The sequence below is a fragment of the Haliotis rubra genome, unplaced genomic scaffold (genome assembly GCF_003918875.1).
Source record: "Haliotis rubra isolate DU_JTF1 unplaced genomic scaffold, ASM391887v1 Scf988, whole genome shotgun sequence".
Lineage (NCBI taxonomy): Eukaryota > Metazoa > Mollusca > Gastropoda > Lepetellida > Haliotidae > Haliotis > Haliotis rubra.
In genome coordinates, this window is record NW_025767732.1 from 319,061 (window position 1) to 342,857 (window position 23,797).

Here is a 23,797-nt window from a genome sequence, read left to right on the forward strand (position 1 = left end):
TGCTCTGTCATAGTATCGCATGGCAACAATCGCTGGATTGTCTGGGCCAGAGTCGATTGTTTACGGCTGTAATACTGCTGATACAAGTATCTACTCATGATTTAGATTTTTATGGATGTGGAAAGGGTTTTGTCGCTTCTATTGATGAATAGCAATATATAATATTGTCAAAAGATGCAAAATATTAGTAATATCAAGACTAAAGCTATACACGTCATACGATCGTAGTCACGATATGGCTGAAATATTGCCGATGTGACTTTTTATTCGTGATTTTTCACTCACTCACTCATGAAATCATGAGATCACTCACTAATGAGATCACTCATGAGATCATCAAATGATAACATAAAACGTCAATGAAAAAGAATACCCAGTTTTGACTATTTTCAGAAACAAATTCCGAAAACAGAAAGTTACAAAATATCTGTTAAAATTATATAAGATGCTCGCATAAAGGAGAATCATGTCCTGTTCCACCGGTAGCACCCGTCACTCACAAAGTTGTAAACTATTTTGTTGTGTTACACTGCACAGCAGTACTCATGCGCCTGTGAACAAACCAGACAAGCAAAACAGACCTCGACTTGGGTGTACCTAGTCTGAATACACGAGACGTTCACTAACACCACCAGGACGCTGGCTTTGATGGGACGTTATAGAAATGTGTTCTGGTCAAACTTGAGGATATATGACATCAATGTTAGATTAAATCCATCTGACTGTGTGTGCGGTTGTATATCTTCACGAAACTGATATCTGAATCAGTATCACTAGCCGAACGCTTAAGGTCTGGTTAAGTATATTGATATACTGTCGACTGCAGACACTTTACCGCTTCCAATCAGACACATATGTAGCATTAGAAATGCCTTCCATTCAAGCTACGTATCAATATAGAAAGATATGCATGTGTTTCTTTAGCTATACCGCTGGAAACGTCTTCTTCAATGTCTTCTTCCACAACTACTACCATGCCAACAACATCCAAGACATTGTCTACAACAAACGAGACTACTTCACTAACAGGTACAGCGTTGTGGGTCACTATGTCCACTACTGCACAAACATCCAACACAATGGCAACACCACCAACAGCGACAGCACACCCATCGGAAACATCCACGCCTCCATCTGGTGCAGCAGGTAAAGGAAGTGATGCATATGTTTGGGGGGTTCTTCAAAGACGAACGGGTTAAATTCTTGCAGGTTGTAGTTCTTGTCATAGCAGAGGTACGCGCAGTTAATAACCAGTTTAAATTGATATTGCATGTATTGAAACAGACTTGGAGAAGGATTATCGTTACACGTGACAATTCAACAGCAGAAGTTGTAAGTGCATGTTCACATGTCATTAATGAAATAAACAACAGTTAAATTGTATACTCGGCCAAAACTATGATAATATGTCCCTTCGAGTCTTTCACTATTGTTAATCACTGCAGATGATCAAGACCGATTTATATCGCTGACCTTTTGTGTTTGTATTACATTGTGGGTACTATCTCACGTGCAAACCCGACACGCCTGTAAAACTTTTCACCATTACAAATAATATATACTATGTGGTTATATGATTAAGAATCAAGCAGGTCATATGTAATGTGCTATTGCAAAGGGGAAGTCTTTTAGTATATAAAGTCAGATATATATCTCAGCAGGCGTAAAATACCTCTTTAAATTCTGAAGGAGCAGTATTCAATTACATTATGCTGCATTATGACGGGTGCAAAAGTCGTTTGTGTTCTAGCTAAAAGACTGACTGACTGACTGAGTTTGGTTATACGCCGCTTTTAGCAATATTCCAGCAACATCACGGCGGGGGACACCAAAAATGGGCTTCACACATTGTGCCCATGTGGGGATTCGAACCCGGGTCTTCGGCGTGACGAGCGGACGCTTTAACCATTAGGCTACCCCACCGCCCCTCTAGCTAAAAGAAGCATGTCATTGTTGAAAAAAAATATCAATATGGTATACAAATGTCTATTTCACGTACAAAAATTTAACTGTTCAATGTGTTAATATGTTATGTGTTCGATTTCCACGCTTGAATGTATCTCTACACTTTCAGAGTCCCCCGATAGCAGGTTCCCGTTACTGTACGTCATTGTCGTGGGTGCTGTAGCTTTTGGTGTCGTCACTGTTGTGGTTGTTGCTGTTGTGTGTGTGAGGTATGGTGCAGCTATCAACAGTTGATAAAGTATTATGTTCGTGATACAAATGTTGTGTAGGTTATGATAATAGAACATAATAAAATGCTTCGCTGAAAGGATTAACGGGGATAGGCTGACCTAAAAATTCTGTTTAAATTTCCTCCCCTTTGCTATTGACAACGATAACGTCAAAACACCCTGACACAAAGTCCCTCCTTAACGAGAAGAAACTATACTTTGCACATTTGGGCAGAGGAAACTATTTCTCTGAGGCTCTGTCGACACTTAGAATTAAAACCTCTGTCAAGAAGTAGAATATGAATGACATGAGTACCTCTGTTCTGTCAGAGGAATTTGGTTTGGTCGTTTCACCTATAATTCGATATTTCAGGAGACGGAAAGGAAAAAGGCCCCAAGCCAGAGACGCTGAAGAAGCAGTTGTCCCATCTTATGAAATGTGTGTAGCGGAACCCTCTGATTATACTCAGTACCAGATCATACAAAACTACAGAACACCTAGGGGATGGTCAGAACAAGGATCCATTTATGTTAACACGACAACAACTACCAGTCTTGAGAACATTAATGAAAACGAATACCCACATGTCAACAACGAATACGTTAATGATCAGAATTTGTCAACTGGAACATCATGTTATGTCAACGTTGGTTCTAATATTGAAGACATCGAGAAAGCGGGAGAATCAAACACGTATGTTAATACTACTGATTTTAGTCTGTACGAAAATACCCTAAATATCCGCACTTAAGATTGATCCCTACTGTTAGTCAGGTGAAACATAACTCGCATGAAGCTATTAATGTTGCAGTATCTTCCATGTAGACCATCATATTCTAGTACTTTCCTCATATAGGCGCGGGTTACCGTGGATGGTCAAATAAGAACTGTCGGAGTGACCACGTTTTCGAACAATTGAAATAACTCATGATCATTGACATGTTTTTGGAAGTGGAATGTTTTTTGTCTTTCGAATGCTATTTCATCAACCAGCCCTCTGTATCAACAACCAAGTCATTGTAAGGTTTCAATGTTCAAATCTGCAAACACCTGATAGTCAGTAGGGGCCAGATCTGGTGAACCTGGACGTAGAGGCTCGTTTCCATATTCTGGTCCAACAGCCATTTGTGTGACTGGAAGACTGGCCTGACATAGGACACCATGTCGAAGACGCCGCATCGCTTGTTTGACCGTTTAAAGCCATTAACACCGCACATAAGTGTGACAACGTTCACACTAATTCTGCTTTTGACACTCTTTCCATGTCATGTTCATGCACTCATATCTGTATAATACTTATAGCTTAATGAAATTAACGAACATGTGACAGACATCGTTCAGTAAGAAATATTGCATGTGTTTTCAGCGTTTCACGAATAAAATAATTGTATAACTCCACTATCGTTCATATTATATTTTCCTTGACCATAGTTTTGTTTATAGCTTGCTTGATAACGGGGTTAGCATCCATCTACATCGAAACGTCGCACCCACTGCAGTAAAGATGTTATCCATCTTAAAAGTCGTTCCTGTTCATGATACGGGCTTCTAAAAGATGTTTCATGAACAAGTAAAATCCAGATTCCCATCTTCTGCGGGTTTCATTTTAAAGAGTACGTGATACTGATTTATGGTATTCCCCTTCTTGAGTATAAACCTAATTCTGTATGTCCTATTTCAACTGATCTTGTGTGATTATTTACTCTTTTCAATATTTAGTCCTATGCATTTCATAGTGGGAGTACGCATAAAAGAAATGTTTAAAATGGTTTGGTACCTTTAGCTCTTAAGCCACATGAAATTCTTTTTGACCCCGTAAACTGTGGCCTCTTATCTCTATTTCGTTACTTTTACACATTTGAGATAAACAGTTATTGTCCTTAGTTTGATCATCGATGGTGATATACATATGCAGGTCATATGCTTGATCCAGTAACAAAAACTTGGCCGTAAAACTTTGATACAGCGAGATCGTTTTAGAAAGGTGCTCATCATGCATATATATGTGTATCACGCCTTTTCCAAAGACTATAAATGAAACTGGTCCTCACAAAACAATATTTCACCCATTCTAAGACTTTCGATGTCGAGCTAACCAACTGTCAGAAATGTAAGCAATGACGCCTAAAGATTTGCACCTTACACCTTAGTTGGAACATATGTCTCCCAAATATGTTACGACGTGGCAATTTTGTGTATGTATAAATACCTCTGAAACGGCCTCAAGACACACACACTCGCACGCATAATACACGCCCCTTCCGACCCCCACCCCCCCCACCAACAACAACACATTTCAAAATTAGCCAGGAGTGTGTAGCTCTGAAGTTCTTCGTTAGCACTGATATATTGTCAGGTTACTGTCTGCGTAAAAGGTAGTCCAGGCTATATCGCCATCACTTCAGGGTTGTGTAGCTGTGACACTAAGGGCAAGTGAAGTGTAAAAAAAAAAAGTGTAACAGTTGCAACAACACGGAAAAACTTGTCACAATTGTTTGAGTAGCTTGAGCTATTCGTGAAATGCTGAATCCTATACTGATTCTCAGTGATTTACTCAAATTTGTTACCTCTAGTTTCCTCTAATATGTTTCGTTTGATAATCGAGACGGGTTATATTGTCAGGTATTGTCGACGTCTCACGTTTATCATCGATCTGCCCAGGTTATTAGTTGTTACAGTAGTTGCTGTGGCAGTTGAGTCATTTATGGGAGATGCCAAAAAATATAGTGATACCTCATTGCAGATCATACCGTTTATGACAACATCCGCGACACACATTACTTATCAAGAGGAAAGTTATCACATTGTAGACCTACACACATTTTCCAGTAAACACGAAGGACAATTATTCAGATATCAATCGTTTGATAATCGAGACTGGTTATTATCATGCTAGTCAGTGTCCTATTCTGATATGTATTGAGTAGTCTCTGGGATGTTATCAGTTGTTGCAGTAGCTGCTGTGGCAGATATGGGAGAAGCCCAAAGATGTAACGATGCCTCACCTCTTTGCAGATCATACCGTTTGAGACAATATCTCTTCACATACTCTTCAATATACTCTTTAAAAAGGTAGGGGAACATAAACTGTCAATTTGGATAGAAAGTATAAGCGTTAACAAACTTTTCAAAGGCAGACATCTTATGAATGCACCACCATTTTCCTTTTCATCGATCACCGCCGGACACAACGCATGGGATGCACGCGCACATTATAGTATCCCCATACACGTTCATGGAGTGTCAATCTTGATTTTTACGGTTTTCAAGAAGGACGATAAATCACTGCAGACCATTAATTTTGAGTCATCTTGCATCACAAAGTTGTAAGTGTTTGTTTCAAGCCGGTGCTTTTTGCCTGAAAATATAAATTGTACACAAGCAAAATTCACGTCATATAAATAATGTCGGAAGAAAACTAGATTATTTCCGATGATTGAAAGAACCCCTGGGTGTGAAAGCCATTCGTCAATCCATGACGATCACCAACAACCTGAGCACGATTGATGAAAACCAAACGCTGTTGGTGCGATTCCTCAACTTGGACGAGAGCGACGTCATCGTCCCCATGACTGCTCCCCTGTCTTTTCAGATCAGTTTGGAATCCAAAAATGATAAAAGAGAAATCGTGGCGAACCTGGGTCGCGCCATCGTGAAAAACAAGATGATCATAATCAGCTGGATCAAGATCCTCAGTATCTACGACAGCGACGTATTTTCCAGTTACACGGGCTCTGGATAACTGCGAGTGAACGGGAAAACATGAAATACCAAGGCATTTGTCCAGTCCATCGACTCGGTTGCGCGTGGGGTACACTTTTGAACAAGCTCATCTCGCCTCTATACCGAGGAAACAAAAGGCTACAGCCGAGGCGTTCAGGAAACGATTTGCATTCCGCTCGACTTCGAAATACTGGAGGGTCACATGCCATTTTATCAAGTCGCGCTGGGCGAAAGGCTGCAATACGAACTGATGTTTAACGATTATAGCCAGGTTGTTTACGTTGAGAACGGTGAGGGCAGGTATGCCATTGACAATATTTCGATGGAGTTATACAAGGTCACGAATCCGGAATTGCCTTGACAAATTCGCAACCAGTATTCGGGAACGCTAGCCAACCTGTATGATTCTGTGCTGCGGCAGATTGTCGTCAATAAAAGCGATACGTTGTGGAATATCAATCTGAACTTACCCGCTCGAACGATGAAGGGTATTTTGATCCTGACGGTGGAAGAATTTTTTCCGTTTCAAAGAGTCAACGAAAAATATTTGAACCCTGAGATTATCAAAGCAGAAGTGACCATCGAGGGCGTGCCTAATCAACTGTTTAGCCAAGGCATGCGAGCTTACCAACAGTGGGACGAGATCCAAAAATTACCGGGGATCAAGTGCCCATTGGAAATCAACATGATCTTGAAGGATCTCGGTCTCGCCTACGTAACACTAGGGCAATACCTCACGACCAAGTACATGCTGTGGCTGGACATGCGATCAACGGACGACAATCGGCTGCATTGGAGCAGACGTCGCATCGACAACGGCAGCGAGGGGATTACGAAGCAAGGGTATTAAGATCCAAATTACCACAAAAGCTCAAACTGCTTGTGCATTAAATTTATATTTGTACGTGATTATGGATGTGCAGCTTAATATAGACATAGAAGATTCGTGCCTGACTTTGCAGGTGAACAAGACATACACGGAGAGAGCGTGGGTGATGACAGCCCCGGACGTGCACAAAGTGGATCCTGGAACGCGTCTGCAAAACTGGTTAAAAGTTTACCACGACAAATTTAAAGGGGCGTCGACGCTGTTCATCAAAGATGACTGCAGCGCCAACAAGGAAATTGTTTAAAAACGAGACATGCTATCGTACCTGGCCTTCTCGAAAAACACAGCGTTTGGGTGCTGTCGCAAAAATTCAACTCGGTGCTCAAAGACCTGCGGGAGCAGATGCGATCGGTGGCCCTGTTTCACTGCAAGGACAGGGATTCGTTCGAGGAATGATTGCGTGAAAACGTGATTCCGAGCAAACAAGAATGCGACCACATGAAAAAATAGCTCGCCGAAACGAAACACGCCAAACTGCTATTGAAAATGGACCAACAAGTAGCTTATACAATCCGCTAGCTTAATCAAAATTCTAGCATAATTTAAGCAAATTTTAGAAAATGTTAGTATACCTTAGCATAGCCTAAGCATGTTCGAAATTTTCGTTGCGTGTCACTTGACTTTCCTATCACTGTGTTTCGCGTGCGTTGGATTTTATTTTATTAGATTTAAAAATAGTTTGCTATATATATTATTAAGATGGAGTGCAACGAACTGCTCGAGTATATGATGGATAATAATAAAAAAACACGACAAGCGTGAGAGACTGGAGGCGCTGGAGGTCGGTGGAAAAGCCAAACAATAATTCGGTGGGGACTGGACTGCCTGCAAAATTCAAAAAATGCCTGTCAAAGAAATCGATGAGCTGTACGTGAGATACGAAGCCAGACTCGGCGCCAAAATGACGAAAACCATAGGATTGGCCATGACGCAAATATACGTCGGCATCGCGTCGTATTTCCTTCCCACTCCACCAGAACGTCGCCTGTACATGTGCAAAGACCTCGAGAAAGATCCGTTCATCCACCACGCCTTGAGCCCCGTCAGCTGTGACATGTTTCACTGGTACGGAATGCTACTGGCTCCTCTGACCGTGGCGATCATCACAGTGAAGCATTTCCGATTTAAAGAAAAAAAATAATATAAACAATAATAATATACAAGATGGAGGAGGAGGAAATTGTTCCCAAGGAGGAGACAGAAGAACCGGTGATTAATACCATCACCAGACAAAAGAATACACAAAAGGTAGCCGCCGGTCGCAAAGGCTGGTTGGCTAAACAGCAGAAAAACTTATTTCAAAACTCGTCAAAGAGAAGGATGACGGATTATCTGCCCAAATTTAAACAATTAGAGATGTGATTTCACATGTGGTTATAGTGAGTCTATTAGAGATTCGACTTCGCATCTCAATATAAATATTTATTTTAGGAAAGCTTTTGTTCACACATTGATATAGTGACAATGTTTACCCTTCAAGCATTGAAAGCGATGGCCAAAGAATGTGGCGTGGTTGGTTACTCCCGATTGAAGTAAAAACAGCTTTGAAATTATTCGATGTTCAGAAACCTCCCACGGTCAAAGAGCTCAAACTCCGAGCTAAAGAAAGGGAGTTGAGAGGTTATTCCAGACTGAGGAAAGCTGAGCTGATCGAACTCCTGGAAGACAATGAGCCGGTCGAATTACAATTCGTGGTGGACACCATCCATACCATCTATCTGGATATAGCGAACTACAGGCTGTTTAAAGGCGGATCGTACCTAGATTTGCCTCCATATTACAAAAAAAACCAAGCCATCATTAACGTTAAAAACAATGACGATAACTGCTTAAGATGGGCACTAAGATCCACCTTATTCCCCGCTGATTCTAAAGTGGCGAATAAACTTTCCAGCTGTCCCACAGACGATGGGCTTAACTTCAAAGGTATAGACGCACCCAAACCATTTAGCCATCAACGTCTTCGGACATGATAAGGGCACGGTCGTGCACAGATTAAGCTCCGCTCCGGAAAACATACCCATGATCAATTTATTTCTTGTCGAAAAAGGGGGCAATTATCACTACACGTGGATTAAAATCTTAAGCCGACTGTTGAATGATCAATCCAACCACAAGGAAAAGAAACACCTCTGCGAACGCTGTCTGCACGGCTGGACGCGAGCTGACCTGCTGGAAGCACAAAAGGAAGACTGCCGAGGCGTGGGACGAACCGCGATCAGGATTGACAAGCCCGAACAAAAATAAAAATATGATCCAATTTAACCATTATAAAAAAAAAATGCCCATGCCTTACGTGATCTACGCCGTCTTACAACTGCTCACAACAGTTATCCGCTGTCTCTCGGACTGTTAAAAGTTGACCAAGACTAGATGTCTGACTATCAGCGGGACTTGTTGGGCATGACGAAACCAGCTCAGGTGGAAAAACCCGTGCCCAACTTGATGAATAAAACCAAGTACATCGTGCATTATAGGAATCTGCAACTGTACTTATCGCTCGGTATGAAGCTGAAAAAATACACCAGGTGCTCAAATTTAATCAAAGTCCGTGGATGGAACCCTTCATTCGATTGAACACCGAGCTGAGAAAGCAAGCCACGAGTGACTTTGAGAAAAAAGCTCTATAAATTGATGAATAATTCGGTGTTTGGCAAAACGATGGAAAACTTGAGAAAACGCACTCCATGTGAAATGATATGTCCTTACACCATGGTGTACAATACAATGAAGGTAAATGATCAATACGTCCTTCCTTCCCTCACTTTTAAAACTGACACCGTAAGTCCTCATGATGCCCAGTAAGGTGGTCTAACTTTGGTTGCTAGTGGTCTATAACATAGTTTTAATTTATCCCGAATCTTCTGTTTTTAAATACTTACCTGCTTTGTTTCATAATTGAACTGGGATATCTATCTTGCAGTTTTAATGCCCTTTGTAGACATGAATCAAATACCTTTGTCTCATTGATATATGGCTGCAGTATTGTTCACCCTTGGATGTAAATATGCATACTTTGTCCATCTTTGTACTATCTAGTATGGTGATCTACCTTCAGTTGTTGGCAATCTATAGCCTGTTTTTACATTGTCTTGTCATTTCTAGTTAACATGTTTTAGATTTAATTACTAGTTTTAAATGGATATCTGTGATACACTACTAGTTTTACTGTTCTTCGTTAACAGACTTTTAATTTCCTTGATCTACAATATAATATAATGAATTGTTCTTGTCACGATGTGGCTGAAACATTGCCGATGTGACGATAAATATTTACTCACTCACTCACTCAAGGGCAATAAACAGCGGTTTCAATGTCATACACAACTTTCGTGGTTACAGAAACATCTTTAGTGAACCAAAAAATAGGCTGCATCTTGAATACGACTTCGGCCGATATGGTTTTGAAATACTTTTGCGTTTATAACAAATAGGACTAGATGCATGCCAACTAATGATCTGCGAACATGTGATGTAACTATATAGGCACTGTGACATAGGTGTGATAATGACACACTCTGGATTTCTAGGATTTCGTTTCGCTCTATGATCAAGAGCATAAATTTTCGTGTAGCGGATATTTGGTAATCTTGATTATTTTAGAACTCACAAATAGTACCTTTCCTTACATCAAATGCAGATACAATTGTTTGCTGTACAAGAACACCTCTCTTCCAGAGTATACCATTTTACGTCGTCAATATGCCATGCAAGAATACATGTATATTCAATACAGGTACAACCGATCGACGTCTGCTTAAAAATAAACCCAAATAACATTTAGTGAGATTTCAATGAAAGGTCACTTCTTCTCATATTTTAAGTAAACCCAAAAAATTAACAAACTGTTCATACACCAATAATAGCCGAAATGTTTCCTTTTCCGTAAAATCCTATCTCAAACAACGTTTTGACACGTTGATTATCGCATTCTTTCAAATCGGACATAAAGGTAGATAAATAATATACACACCTGTATGCGGAGGCAAATGTTGATCAAGGCAAACGATGACTACAATGGGGAAAATGAACAGAGAGTACCATCCATTCATCATGATCAGTCCCATCATTTAGAAACCTACATACCAGCACATAACCAGGAAGGTGAAATGTTATCTTTACAAAAGCTAACCAGAAACAAGCGTTATGACAACATGCGTGCAGCTGTAGTGTTAAATATTGATCGAGTCCATGTTATCAGCGTCAGAGTCTAGATCGGGTTGTTTATATCTTTCAGCCCGTCATCCCATGGTGACTTAAAGGACAGTATTATTTGGTACGAATGCCCGATGATATGCATTTTATTGACGTATTTGATCATCCATACGTGTCCCTATCATCAAAACGTTCCCGTATTCTGTCGTTGAACTTCCTCTGAATTAGCCTTTGTTGTGCGGAGAAGCATCATAATGTTTATTGAATGATAAGCGATTTCTCATATACATTGCTTTATGAGTGATATAGAAGATAAGGTTCTCATTCAATATTGTGTGCTGCGTCTTGTATATATCTAAGCCTTTTCAGACAAATTCTTTCCTTTAGTGTCTTGTTTCTAACCGATACATTATACAAATTTCTTTGAGTGGCATTTACAAGCAGATATGATGAACAGGAACGATTTTTGTATGGATAGACTTCTTTTTGCAATAGATGCGACGTTTCCGTGTGGATGCTAAGACCGTTATCAAGCAAGTCACCTGCACTTGTACATACACTTGTGTTTCCACCTTGGCTTCTGACCCGTGAAGATCCGGGTTAGAATCGGTCTTCAGCAACCCATGCCTGTCGTAAAAGGCGGCTAACGGGATCGGTTGGTTAGGCTCGCTGACTTGTTTGACACATATTATCATCGTATCCCAATTGCGTAGATCGATGCGCATGATGTTGATCACAGGAATGTCTGGCCAAGACTCGATTATTCACAGACAGCCGCCACATAGCTGGAATATTGCTGCTTGCGGCGTTAACGAAACATCCAACCAACCAAGCTTAGCATCTAATGCTGATAAGACCACATGGTTGCCTCCTTTAGACGTACCCGAACAGTACGTGACTTCGACCTGATAAAGATCATAGTTTTGCACCATACTCATGCTCGTGTGGTGTCATATGTATCATCTCAAGCTTTCCGGTACTAGGCATGACATGACATGACACGACATGACATGACACGACATGACTGAAACACGTCATGACTGAACCACGACATGACTGAAACATGCGTAAACTGATGTTGAACCGATCTCACTCTGTAAACACAGAAACGTTAACACGTAAAATAGTTTATCATAGAGAATAAACTGGATTGTGAATAAATGTTTGACATTATCTGCTTATCAAAATGTTCTGAACACAGAGCAGCATTAGTTTTCCTGACTGCGCATGTATTGTGCCTTTTCATACTGTGTCGTAGTTGTACAGTCATTTATACGCCTCGTAAACCTCATTATAACATTGCTTGTTATCATATCCGCTCGAATACATACAGCCACGTCAGTGTAGTGTAGTCGTTATTGGCAGACTGTAATAACTCTCAATGGTGAGGAAGTATGTAATAATTTGTGATCCAGTCCGATTTTAACGGACGCCATGGTATGGTCATCGTCACACATTATTTTCAATAACAAAGATTACGTATGGAACCATGACTACTATCAACGCCATTGTTTACCTGATTCTGATGCAGGCATGGAGTCAAGGTGAGACACATACATATACCAGATGAGGAATCATCTACATTCCAAGTAATTGGAGACATAAATGTACATAGATCTTACAAATTGTTTTAATTATGAATGCATATACATTGCACATTGAACAATCTTTCTTAGTTTTACCTTTGTTATTGGCTGATGTATCAGCTGATATTCATATCAACGCCAACCTATGTTTGTTACAGTGTCCGGTCAAGACTCCAACTGCCCCCAGAAGTGTACCGCAGGTAACGTTGTTGCTTATTTTTTATTACGGCTGCTACAGGTAGGGCAGGTCAGGAGTTCTGCCGCATCCTGACAAGATCTTCTGCATACATGGTCTGTGGTATTTAGCCTCAACAGCACGAATGTCACCCGCTGTTGCAATCCTAGCTTTGATTTCTGTGGCTTTCTTATCAGATCTCTGATTACAAACTTGTAACAGTGTACCTTGTAAGATGTTTGTTTTTCCAATATTACGAACACATTCAATACTGGTTACTGCAGAGGCCTGGCTAGGATAACGACGACCTTTAACAAAATCAATTTCTTCAGCACAGATTAAACAGTGAGTATCAAAGTTAAAATTTGTGTCCAGTGTTCGCAAAACCCTTGTGGTTGTTAGACATGTGGAAGCTGACTGAGTGTTGACAACCAATCTCCTACCCAGAGTTCCATTCGGCAAGCCAGCATAGTACCTCTGCACCGTCCATTCAATATAATATTTTTACATATTTATTAACTCTTTTATTTTTGACGAGCCTAAAGATCTAATTAAACATCTTTGATAGAATGGTTTAGTTTCAATGAGAATATCCTAAAACATGTAACACTATTTCGATTTGCGTAGCGATCCTTTGTTTACATAGGTTGTACGGCTCCACGTCCTGTCATTGAAACCGACAGAGAGCAAATGATACAACCAGTTTGATATCTAAATATGTACTGTCATGAATGTTACTGTCGCAGTTGTGGAAGGATATATATGTAACAATGTAAAACATTGTGAAGAGCGCGCCGAAAAGCTTGCGTAAGACCAGTCATATATTCTCACATACGACGTTAAACCCAATTTCATTTTACCCAACCTCACCTCACAAATACATTGCACATTGGAACGATGTTTCTTAGTTTTACCTTTGTTACTGACTGATGTATAAGCCGATATTCATATTAAATCAAAGTCTATGTGTGTTACAGTGTCCGGTCAAGACTCCAACTGCCCCCAGGACTGTACCTTAGGTAACGTTGATATCACTGTTTTGATTACAGGTGGTACAGGTAGGGCAGGTCGTGATTACAGTTTACATCTGATTTTCAGTTACCTGTTCATAAAATATTTTGCCTATAACAGCCAACAGAATATGTTTTGTCAATGATTCACTAGAATACTGAATGTGCTCTCAAATGGCGTTGCTATGTATTTTACTATTTGTATCAGCACATTAAATTTACGCCTTGACATTTACAACTTGTTACCAACATGTAGCAGCTTTTGTATTCAGTATTTGATGTCATTCAACAAATAGGGGAAGAATGTTGATATCGATGTTTTGTTCACGGTGCACATCTGGTTGTCAGTGATCCATTCATATAATTGACAGTATCACTTTGCCTATTACAGCTAAAGAATTCCATTTAGTCAATGAATCAATATAAAACCTAATTCCCATTCAAATCGTCACTAGGTGTTATATTGCTTATATTTGCATATAGGTTAAAACAGTCACTTCTTGCTGACAACAAGAGTACAAGTAGTATACGTATTTGTATTTTACAAGGTGTCAATCAGCACAAGATATGTGATGTACTACAAACAACGTTACGTTTTTATCATGAGTGAGTGAGTTTAGTTTTACGCCGCACTCAGCAATATTCCAGCTATATGGCGGCGGTCTGTAAATAATCGAGTCTGGACCAGACAATCCAGTGATCAACAGCATGAGCATCGATATGCGCAATTGGGAACCGATGACATGTGTCAACCAAGTCAGCGAGCCTGAGCACCCGATCCCGTTAGTCGCCTCTTATGACAAGCATAGTCGCCTTTTGGGGCAAGCATGGGTCGCTGAAGACCTATTCTACCCCGGATCTTCACGGGTCTCGTTTTTATCATGCCTCATGTCCGGAAAACATAAAACAATAACAATATGCTAATGCTGAAAGGTTATGCATGTTAAAGGTATTACAACTGGAAAGGACAACCTGAAGAAACGGCATAATATAAAACTCTATGACCAGTAAGTAAAATAATTCCTATCTGCCATGCGATGGTGTTATGTAATGTACATCAACATACCACAGATAATGATACTGTTTATTATTACAGTGACTATAGCAGCGAGTAACTTTACATCTGGGGACAACAGTGCTCACAACATCACTGGGCAGGCATCCTGGGTTACTGATGGTGTGACGTCAGGGCAGTGTGCATCAGTCTCGTCAATATACCCAGCATGGGAGGCGGAGTTTACACAGAGCAGGACAGTTACCAGGATCAGGATATTCTCGGAAGGTACTGTGTCATCAGAAACACAAAATAACGAATGCGTACTAATACGGACAAAATTCATAGTACTAATACTGACATGGTCTTTATATCGGACAAGCACTTTATATGTGACATCTTAAACATTAATTGACCAGCTTTGAAATCTATTATGTTACAGCAATGCTAAAACACACCCGAATATGTATTTAGTGTAAGGTATTGTGTTCATTCTTCTCAACATATTCCAGATCAACAGGCTGACGTATATGTGTCTGTCGATGGCAGAATATGTCACACCCCGCAGAACTCTTCCTACATATGGACACCAGAGTACACCCTGGAGTGTGATGTACCCGTGACGGGGGACCATCTCCGGATATATCGCCAACCTACAATAGGGATGCTGAATCTGAGTTTCTGCGAGGTGGAAATATACGGTACTAGAAATATATGTATTTGCCTAAACCACTCAACGGTGTTATCAACGTTTAATTTGACTCTTAAACCTGAAGACATGTCTATTCCTCTTTTATACTGGATTCCAAAACTACATAAAAATCTTTGCAAGGAGAGATATATTGCTGGTTCCAGAAATATGTACCACCAAATCCCTGTCTCAAAGATTAGCCATAATCATTAATACTATCAAGGACTTAGGACTTTCTCGATATTCACAGAAAGATTTTAAGACATGCGGAATTAATACCATGTGGATTCTCAAAAACTCAGAAACATTTCAGCGTTGTATATGACCAACTTAAGGGAAACATTCATTCCCTGATCCATGGGGCATAAACAAACGTGGTGAACAACGAAATACCTACACACAAATCTTCAGAGGTTCAGGACACTTTGTGGGGCGGTGGGGTAGCCTAGTGGTTAAAGCGTTTGCTCGTCACGCAGAAGACCCGGGTTCGATTCCCCACATGGATACAATGTGTGAAGCCCATTTCTGGTGTCCCCTGCCGTGATATTGCTGGAATATTGCTAAAGCGGCGTAAAACTAAACTCACTCACTCAGGACACTTTGTCAATAATGAAAGCAAATGTCATTGGAAGTTTACAGAGAAAACAATGTGTGAAATATTTCTCATTGATAACACCTTTGTAAAATTTAGGGTAAAACATTTGGCCATGAAGTAGACATCCCCATGGGCACCAATTGTTTCATGGTAGACATGGGGAGGAAATTTCCAAATTTGATGCATCAGTGACAAAAACAATGTCCGATGCAATTTTGACATATACCATACGTTCCCGAATTATACAACTGACTAGACTTAGCATGTGTTTATGACGGGTGCCACCGGTGGGGCACGATACGCTCATCTTTTCGTGAACACCTGGTATCACCACTATTTCATAGTGATTCATGGACACATGCTCTGTCATAGTATCGCATGGTAACAATCGCTGGATTGTCTGGGCCAGAGTCGATTGTTTACGGCTGTGATACTGCTGATACAAGTATATACTCATGATTTAGTCACAATTGTACAAACGATTTTTTATGGATGTGGAAAGGGTTTTGTCGCTTCTATTGATGAATAGCAACATACAATATTGTCAAAAGATGCAAAATATTCTTAATATCAAGACTAAAGCTATACACGTCATACGATCGTAGTCACGATATGGCTGAAATATTGCCGATGTGACTTTTTATTCGTGATTTTTCACTCACTCACTCACTCATGAAATCATGAGATCACTCATGAGATCATCAAATGATAACATAGAACGTCAATGCAAAAGAATACCCAGTTTTGACTATTTTCAGAAACAAATTCCGAAAACAGAAAGTTACAAAATATCTGTTAAAATTATATAAGATGCTCGCATAAAGGATAATCATGTCCTGTTCTACCGGTAGCACCCGTCACTCACAAACTTGTAAACTATTTTGTTGTGTTACACTGCACAGCAGTACTCATGCGCCTGTGAACAAACCAGACAAGTAAAACAGACCTCGACTTGGGTGTACCTAGTCTGAATACACGAGACGTTCACTAACACCACCAGGAAGCTGGCTTTGATGGGACGTTATAGAAATGTGTTCTGGTCAAACTTGAGGATATATGACATCAACGTTAGATGACATCCATCTGACTGTGTGTGCGGTTGTATATCTTCACGAAACTGATATCTGAATCAGTATCATTAGCCCAACGCTTAAGGTCTGGTTAAGTATATTGATATACTGTCGACTGCAGACACTTTACCGCTTCCAAATCAGACACATGTGTAGCATTAGAAATACCTTCCATTCAAGCTACGTATCAATATAGAAAGATATGCATGTGTTTCTTTAGCTGTGCCGCTGGAAACGTCTTCTTCAATGTCTTCTTCCACAACTACTACCATGCCAACAACATCCAAGACATTGTCTACGACAAAAGTGACTACTTCACCAATAGGTACAGCGTTCTGGGTCACTATGTCCACTACTGCACAAACATCCAACACAATGGCAACACCACCAACAGCGACAGCAAACCAATCGGAAACATCCACGCCTCCATCTGGTGAAGGTAAAAGAAGTGATGTATTTGTTTGGGGGGTTCTTCAAAGACGAACGGGTTAAATTCTTGCAGGTTGTAGTTCTTGTCACAGCAGAGGTACGCGCAGTTAATAACCAGTTTAAATCTCACAATGATATTGCATGTATTGAAACAGACTTGGAGAAGGATTATTGTTACACGTGACATTTCAACAGCAGAATTAGTAAGTGCATGTTCACATGTCATTAAAGAAATAAACAACAGTTAAATTGTATACTCGGACAAAACTATGTCCCTTCGAGTCTTTCACTATTGTTAATCACTGCAGGTGATCAAGACCGATTTATATCGCTGACCTTTTATGTTTGTATTACATTGTGGGTACGACATCACGCCTGTAATTATAATATGTATATCATACTCGCATGTACACACATTAGAAGAAAACACTTTTCACCATTTACTAATTATATATACTTTGAGGTTATATGATTAAGAATCAAGCAAGTCATATGTAAGGTGCTATTGCAAAGGGAAGTCATTTTAGTATATAAAGTCAGATATATATCTCTGCAGGCGTAAAATACCTTTTTCGATTCTGAAGGAGCAGTATTCAATCACATTATGCTGCATGGTAACGGGTGCAAAGGTTGTTTGTGTTGTAGCTAAAAGAAGCATGTCATTGTTGAAAAGGATATCAATGCGGCATACACATGTCTGTTTCACATATAAACATTTAAATGTTCTATGTGTTAATATCTAATGGGTTTGATTTCCTCGCTTGAATGTATCTCTACATTTTCAGAGTACCCTGATAACAGGTTCCCGTTACTGTACGTCATTGTCGTGGGTGTGGTGGTTGCTGGTGTCGTCACTGTTGCAGTTGTTGCTATTGTGTGTGTGAGGTATGGTGCAACTATCAACAGTTCGTAAACTATTATGCTCTTGATACAAATGTTGTATGATTTATCATAACAGAGCATACTAAAAGGTTTCGCTGAAAGATTAACGGGGATAGGCTGACCTCAAAATTCTGTTCAAATTTGCTCCCCTTGACAATGATAACGTCAAAACATCCTGACGCAAACGTCCTCCTTAACTGGAAATAACTATACTTTCACTGCACATTTGGGCAGAGGAAACAATGACATAAGTACCTCTGTTCTATCAGAGGAATTTGGTTTGTTTGGTCGTTTCACCTGAACCGGATTTTCAAATATTGTTTGGAAGCACCAGTGTAAAGTCATATTCATAATTCGATGTTTCAGGAGACGGAAAGGAAAAGGCCCCAAGAAAAGGACGCTGAAGAAGCAGCTGTGCCATCTTATGAAGAGTGCATAGCGGAACCCGTCGATCATACTCGGTACCAGAACATACAAAGCCACAGAACACCTAGAGGATGGTCAGATCAAGGATCCATTTATGTTAACACGACAACAACTACCAGTCTTGCGAACATTTATGAAAACGAATGCACCTCTGTCAACAACGAATACGTTAATGATCAGAATGTGTCAACAGGAACATCATGCTATGTCAACGTTGGTTCTAATAATCAAGACATCGGTGAAGCGGAAGAATCAAACATGTATGTTAATACTAATGATTTTAGTCTGTACAAAATACCCCAAATATCCTCACTTAAGATTGGTGCCTATTGTCGTTCAGGTGAAACATAACTCGCATGGAGCTATTAACGTTGCGGTATCGTCCGTGAAGACCATCATATTCTAGTACTTTGCCCATAAGGGCGAGGGTTATGGATGGAAAAATTAGAAGTGATCACATTTTCGAACACTTAAAATAATTCATTGACATATGTTTTTCGAAAGCTGGTTCATCAACCAGTCCTCTGTGACAACCACCAATAATAACTTAATGATTCAATATTCAAATTTGAAAACACCTGAGAGTCAGAAGGGGCAAGTTCTGGTGAACCTGTACGAAGAGGTTCGTTCCCACAACACCGCACATAAGTGTGACAACGTCCCGCTAATTCTGTTTAGAACTCCTTTCCATCACATGTTCATGCACTCATATAATACTTATAAAGCTTAATCAAATGTTAAAACTGGTGCGTTTGTACACGGTACCATTTAGCGAAAATGTAACATGATAGCGTTCAATAAGACGTATTGCGTGTGTAATGAGCCTTTTATGAATAAAATCATTGTTGAACTACAATATCCTTCATATCCTATTTTCCTTGTCCATAGCGTTGTTTATCACTGGCTTGATAACGGTGTTAGAAACCATCTACATCGAAACGTCGCACCCACTGCAATAAAGATGTTATCCATAAAATAATTGTTCTTGTTCGGCTTCTAAAAGATGTTAAATGAACATGTAAAATCCAGAGTCTCGTCTTATTCGTATTTCATTTTAAAGAGTACGTGATACTGGTTTATGGTATTATCTTTCTCGAGTGTAAACCTAATTATGTATGTCCCAAAATAACTTGTGATCATCCACTGATGTTATGTGATTATTTACTCATTTCAAAATGTAGCATAAAACAAATACTTAAAAGTTTTGGTACTTAACATTTTAGCCCTTAAAAGCACACTATCACGTCACACTTCTCTAAAACCAATATTGTAACTATCAGCCCCCAGCGAAACTACTATATACTTTATTCCGAAAAATATTACGTATTACAATTTGAAATTAAAACGTTCGAATGAATTAATGCAACATTGCATTAGATCGACTCTCGCGCCCTCTACCGACCGACCGTTTTTCAAGCGAACCTCATAAAGTTATGTCCCTTGGAATGCTCGTTACGATTATCCCATGTGATTGCGGCAAACACCGACAACACCGCGTGCGACAGTTTTCGACAGTGCGACAGTTTTTGACATCTCTAAAGTTCTAGCACTGATATCGACGCACTTGACTGCCATTCACGCTTTCAGATAATTGCCAAGTAAGGGTAGCCCAGGCAATATGGTTATCATATCAGGGTTGGATAGCTATGACACAAAGGTCAAGTGAAGTGTAACAGTTGCGACAACACGGAAAAACCTGTCACATTGTAGCTTGTGCTTGACGTGCGTCAGGAGGCATTCGGGCTATTCGTGAAATCATGATGCCTATACTGATGCTCAGTGATTTACTCTACTTTGCTGTTTACACCAAGTGGAATATATTCCGTTTGATTATCGAGACTGGTTATTGCCAGGCATTGACGTCTCACGTTCATCATCCATCTGCCCACGTACTACTGCATTGTGAAGGATGTTATCAGTTGTGTGTTCCAGTTGAGGCAGTTATGGGAATGCCCCAAAATGTAGTGACACCTCTTTGCAGATCATACCGTTAGTGACAACATCTCTTCATATACTCATCCCACATATTTTTAAAAGTAGGGGAACCTGAAGTATCAATTTGGATTGAAGTATAAACTTACAAAGACATACATCTTATGAAAGCACCACAATTTTCCTTATCACCCACCCATGGGATGCACGTGACATGCGTAACGCAGTAGCCCGATACACGTCCATTGGGTGGCATACTTGATTTTGACGGTTTTCAAGCAGGTCAATAAATCTCTGTAGACCATTAATTTTGACAATCATCTTGCATCACAAATTTGTTAGTGTTTCATCCAGCCTGTATTTTTTGTTTGAAGATGAAAATTGTACACATGCAAATTTCACGTCTTTCTATTTTTCAAGAGCGATTACTGTACAAACATTCCTCATAAGGAAGTGCAAGTGGTGATACACCCTCAAAACATCCATAATAATAATATAATCATTGATTGACTCCGATATATCTCCCAATTTCTTCAATAATTAATTAAAACTGAAGTTCCCTGACTTTGTTTTGAGGAGTACATTACTTATCACGAGGAATGTTATCACAGTAGACCCGCACGCATTTTCCTGTAGACACAAAGGACGATTATTCAGATATCAATCGTATCTCAGTCAGTTTAGAAATAATTGTATAAAAGCGACATACTCCATTCTATAATGCACCGACTACATCACAATCATCTGTTTAAGAATCACCATCAAGCAGGGATCACACCTCTGAACACTCTGTCATTGAACGGCGGATTTAATATTCATTTTTCTGAAATAGACAATTATTGTATTTATACACCATATCACAGCATACACACGACCTGGCTTACTGTACCTTTTCTAGTACACATAATGTGTACAGCATATGAACAGTATATAGCAAAATTGATCTTCTGAATGATGTGTGCCTATTTTCACGCACATATATTTACCAACAGAAAGAGTGAGCTTCGCTGGTGAGGTCGTAGTGTCATTTCTGATCTCGTCTCCTCTTAATGAACTTAATGGTATGGTCTCTAAGGATGAATTCATTTCATGTCATACTCAACCAATGTGGAACCATGGTTACCCAGAACGCCATTGCTTACCTGATTCCGACGTTTATATGGAGCCTTCAAGGTGAGCTGTATACTTCTGCTACACACATAAATCTGGTGCGAATGATGAAATACCTACATTCCTAGAACCTGAAACATGAGCATACACAAACAATTTAGAATAAACATACGCAGTGACAATTGCATTGGATTCACAGACAAATGCTTTGAAAGCAAATGTTTCTGAGAATGACCATTATATTAACCATTTAATCATCAAATATTCATATTGACCAAGAGCCTCTGTGCGTTACAGTGTCGGTCAAGTCTCAACTGCCCCAGGACTGTACCTTAGGTAACGTTGATATCGAAGTTTTCATTAATTGTTATAACAACTTTCTCACTTGTTTTCGCATCCAACGGAATCTGTTTTGTCGATAAATCACTAGAAAACATAATGTACACTCGAATTTCGTTGCCAATATATTAGGGTTTATAGTACCACATTATGTTTTCGTATAGACATTAATTTACTACTTGTTAACCACAAGAGTGTAAGTAGGAGAGTTAGTATTTAGTATTTAACAAGGTGTCTTTCAACAAAAGGGGCAACACACTGTAACGAATATGATGTTGAAAACAATACAATACGTCTTCGATCTAATGGAGATAAAGAGATAACAATGGACAGATGCTGAAAGGTGACGCAACATATTTTAAAGATTTAAACAACTTTGATGACAAATCAAAGAGAAAGAACATTTTCTGGATTCTACATGCAGTATACGTACAGCTATTCCTACCTGAATCTCCATATTGGAAAGTGATGAACTTAACATACCACGGATAATGATACTGTTTATTATTACAGTGAATATAGCAGCGAGTAACTTTACATCTGGGGACAACGATGATTACACTACCACTGGGCAGGCATCCTGGGTTACTGATGGGGTGACGTCAGGGCCGTGTGCATCAGTCACGTCCATATACCCAGCATGGGAGGCGGAGTTTACACAGAGCAGGACAGTTACCAGGATCAAGATATTCTGGGAAGGTACTGTGTCACCAGCAACAAAAAAATAACGAATGCGTACTAATACTGACAAATAGTACTAATACTGATATATGAGTATCTTTATATGAGACAAAGTACTTTATATGAGACATCTTAAATATTAATTGAACTGCTTTGAAATATTTTTATGTTACCAGCAATGCTAAAACACACCCGAATATGTATTCAGTGTGAGGTATCTTGTTCATTCTTCTCAAAACATATTCCAGATCAACAGGATGACGTGTATGTGTCTGTAGGTGGCAGAATATGTCACGCCCCGGACAAAGAGACATCGATATGCCAACTTGGAACAGTATTCTACTACAAGCAATGCTTAAATGCATCAAAATATGTATTCAATGCAAGGTATTTTGTTTATTCTTCTCAAAACATATTCCAGATCAACAGGATGACGTGTATGTGTCTGTAGGTGGTAGAATATGTCACACCCCGCAGAACTCTTCCTACAGATGGGAACCACAGTACACCCTGGACTGTGTGATATACCCGTGACGGGGACCATCTCCTGATCCATCGACAACCTACAGAAGATGCGAGAATGCTGAATCTGGGTTTCTGCGAGGTGGAAATATACGGTAGAAGATATATGTATTCAGTCAACAATGATAAATAATTTTGCCCAATCATTAGGATTATTTGTTTTAGATCTTCTATGTTGTCTATTCTTCTTCGAATCAGTTTTCTAATGTTGTTTTATTTTGCTCGCACTAAGGGTAGGCATGTCCTTTTTCTATCGGTAGCAACTGCCACTCATAATATTGCTGAGTATCTTGTTGCGTTACACTGCACAGCAGTACTCATGCGCAAACCAGACGAGCAAAGGGGTTCAGGCTAAAACGTCACCACAGCAAAACGGCATCTGGCGAAAACGGCTCCATTTGGACATAACGGAA

At 39.7% G+C, this 23,797-nt stretch overlaps 2 protein-coding genes across 3 annotated transcripts in view; one reads left to right on the forward strand and one right to left on the reverse strand.

Moving 5' to 3' along the window:
* Positions 1-10,852, reverse strand: part of LOC124265620 (receptor-type tyrosine-protein phosphatase epsilon-like) — a 62,138-nt gene extending 51,286 nt beyond the window's left edge. For both annotated transcript variants that reach the window (XM_046700407.1, XM_046700406.1), the window contains exon 1: positions 10,761-10,852. In XM_046700407.1, the coding sequence (XP_046556363.1) occupies positions 10,761-10,842 (82 nt within the window). In that variant the 5' untranslated portion in view covers positions 10,843-10,852. The remainder of the gene's footprint in view (positions 1-10,760) is intronic.
* Positions 10,853-12,353: 1,501 nt separating this feature from the next.
* On the forward strand, positions 12,354-22,909 carry LOC124265613. The gene is made up of 3 exons (XM_046700401.1): positions 12,354-12,486; positions 13,681-13,722; positions 22,695-22,909. Exons 1-3 carry the CDS (start codon positions 12,432-12,434, stop codon positions 22,907-22,909), a joined length of 312 nt encoding a protein of 103 aa, XP_046556357.1. The 5' UTR covers positions 12,354-12,431.
* The last annotated feature ends 888 nt before the right edge of the window (positions 22,910-23,797 follow it).

Excerpts from the sequence above, each read along its gene's own strand:
- LOC124265613 (XM_046700401.1), top strand. The coding sequence starts at position 12,432 with ATGACTACTATCAACGCCATTGTTTACCTGATTCTGATGCAGGCATGG. Across the intron at positions 12,487-13,680 it reads GATGCAGGCATGGAGTCAAG|TGTCCGGTCAAGACTCCAAC; the intron begins GTGAGACACATA and ends TGTGTGTTACAG. Across the intron at positions 13,723-22,694 it reads CCCCCAGGACTGTACCTTAG|TGAATATAGCAGCGAGTAAC; the intron begins GTAACGTTGATA and ends TTATTATTACAG.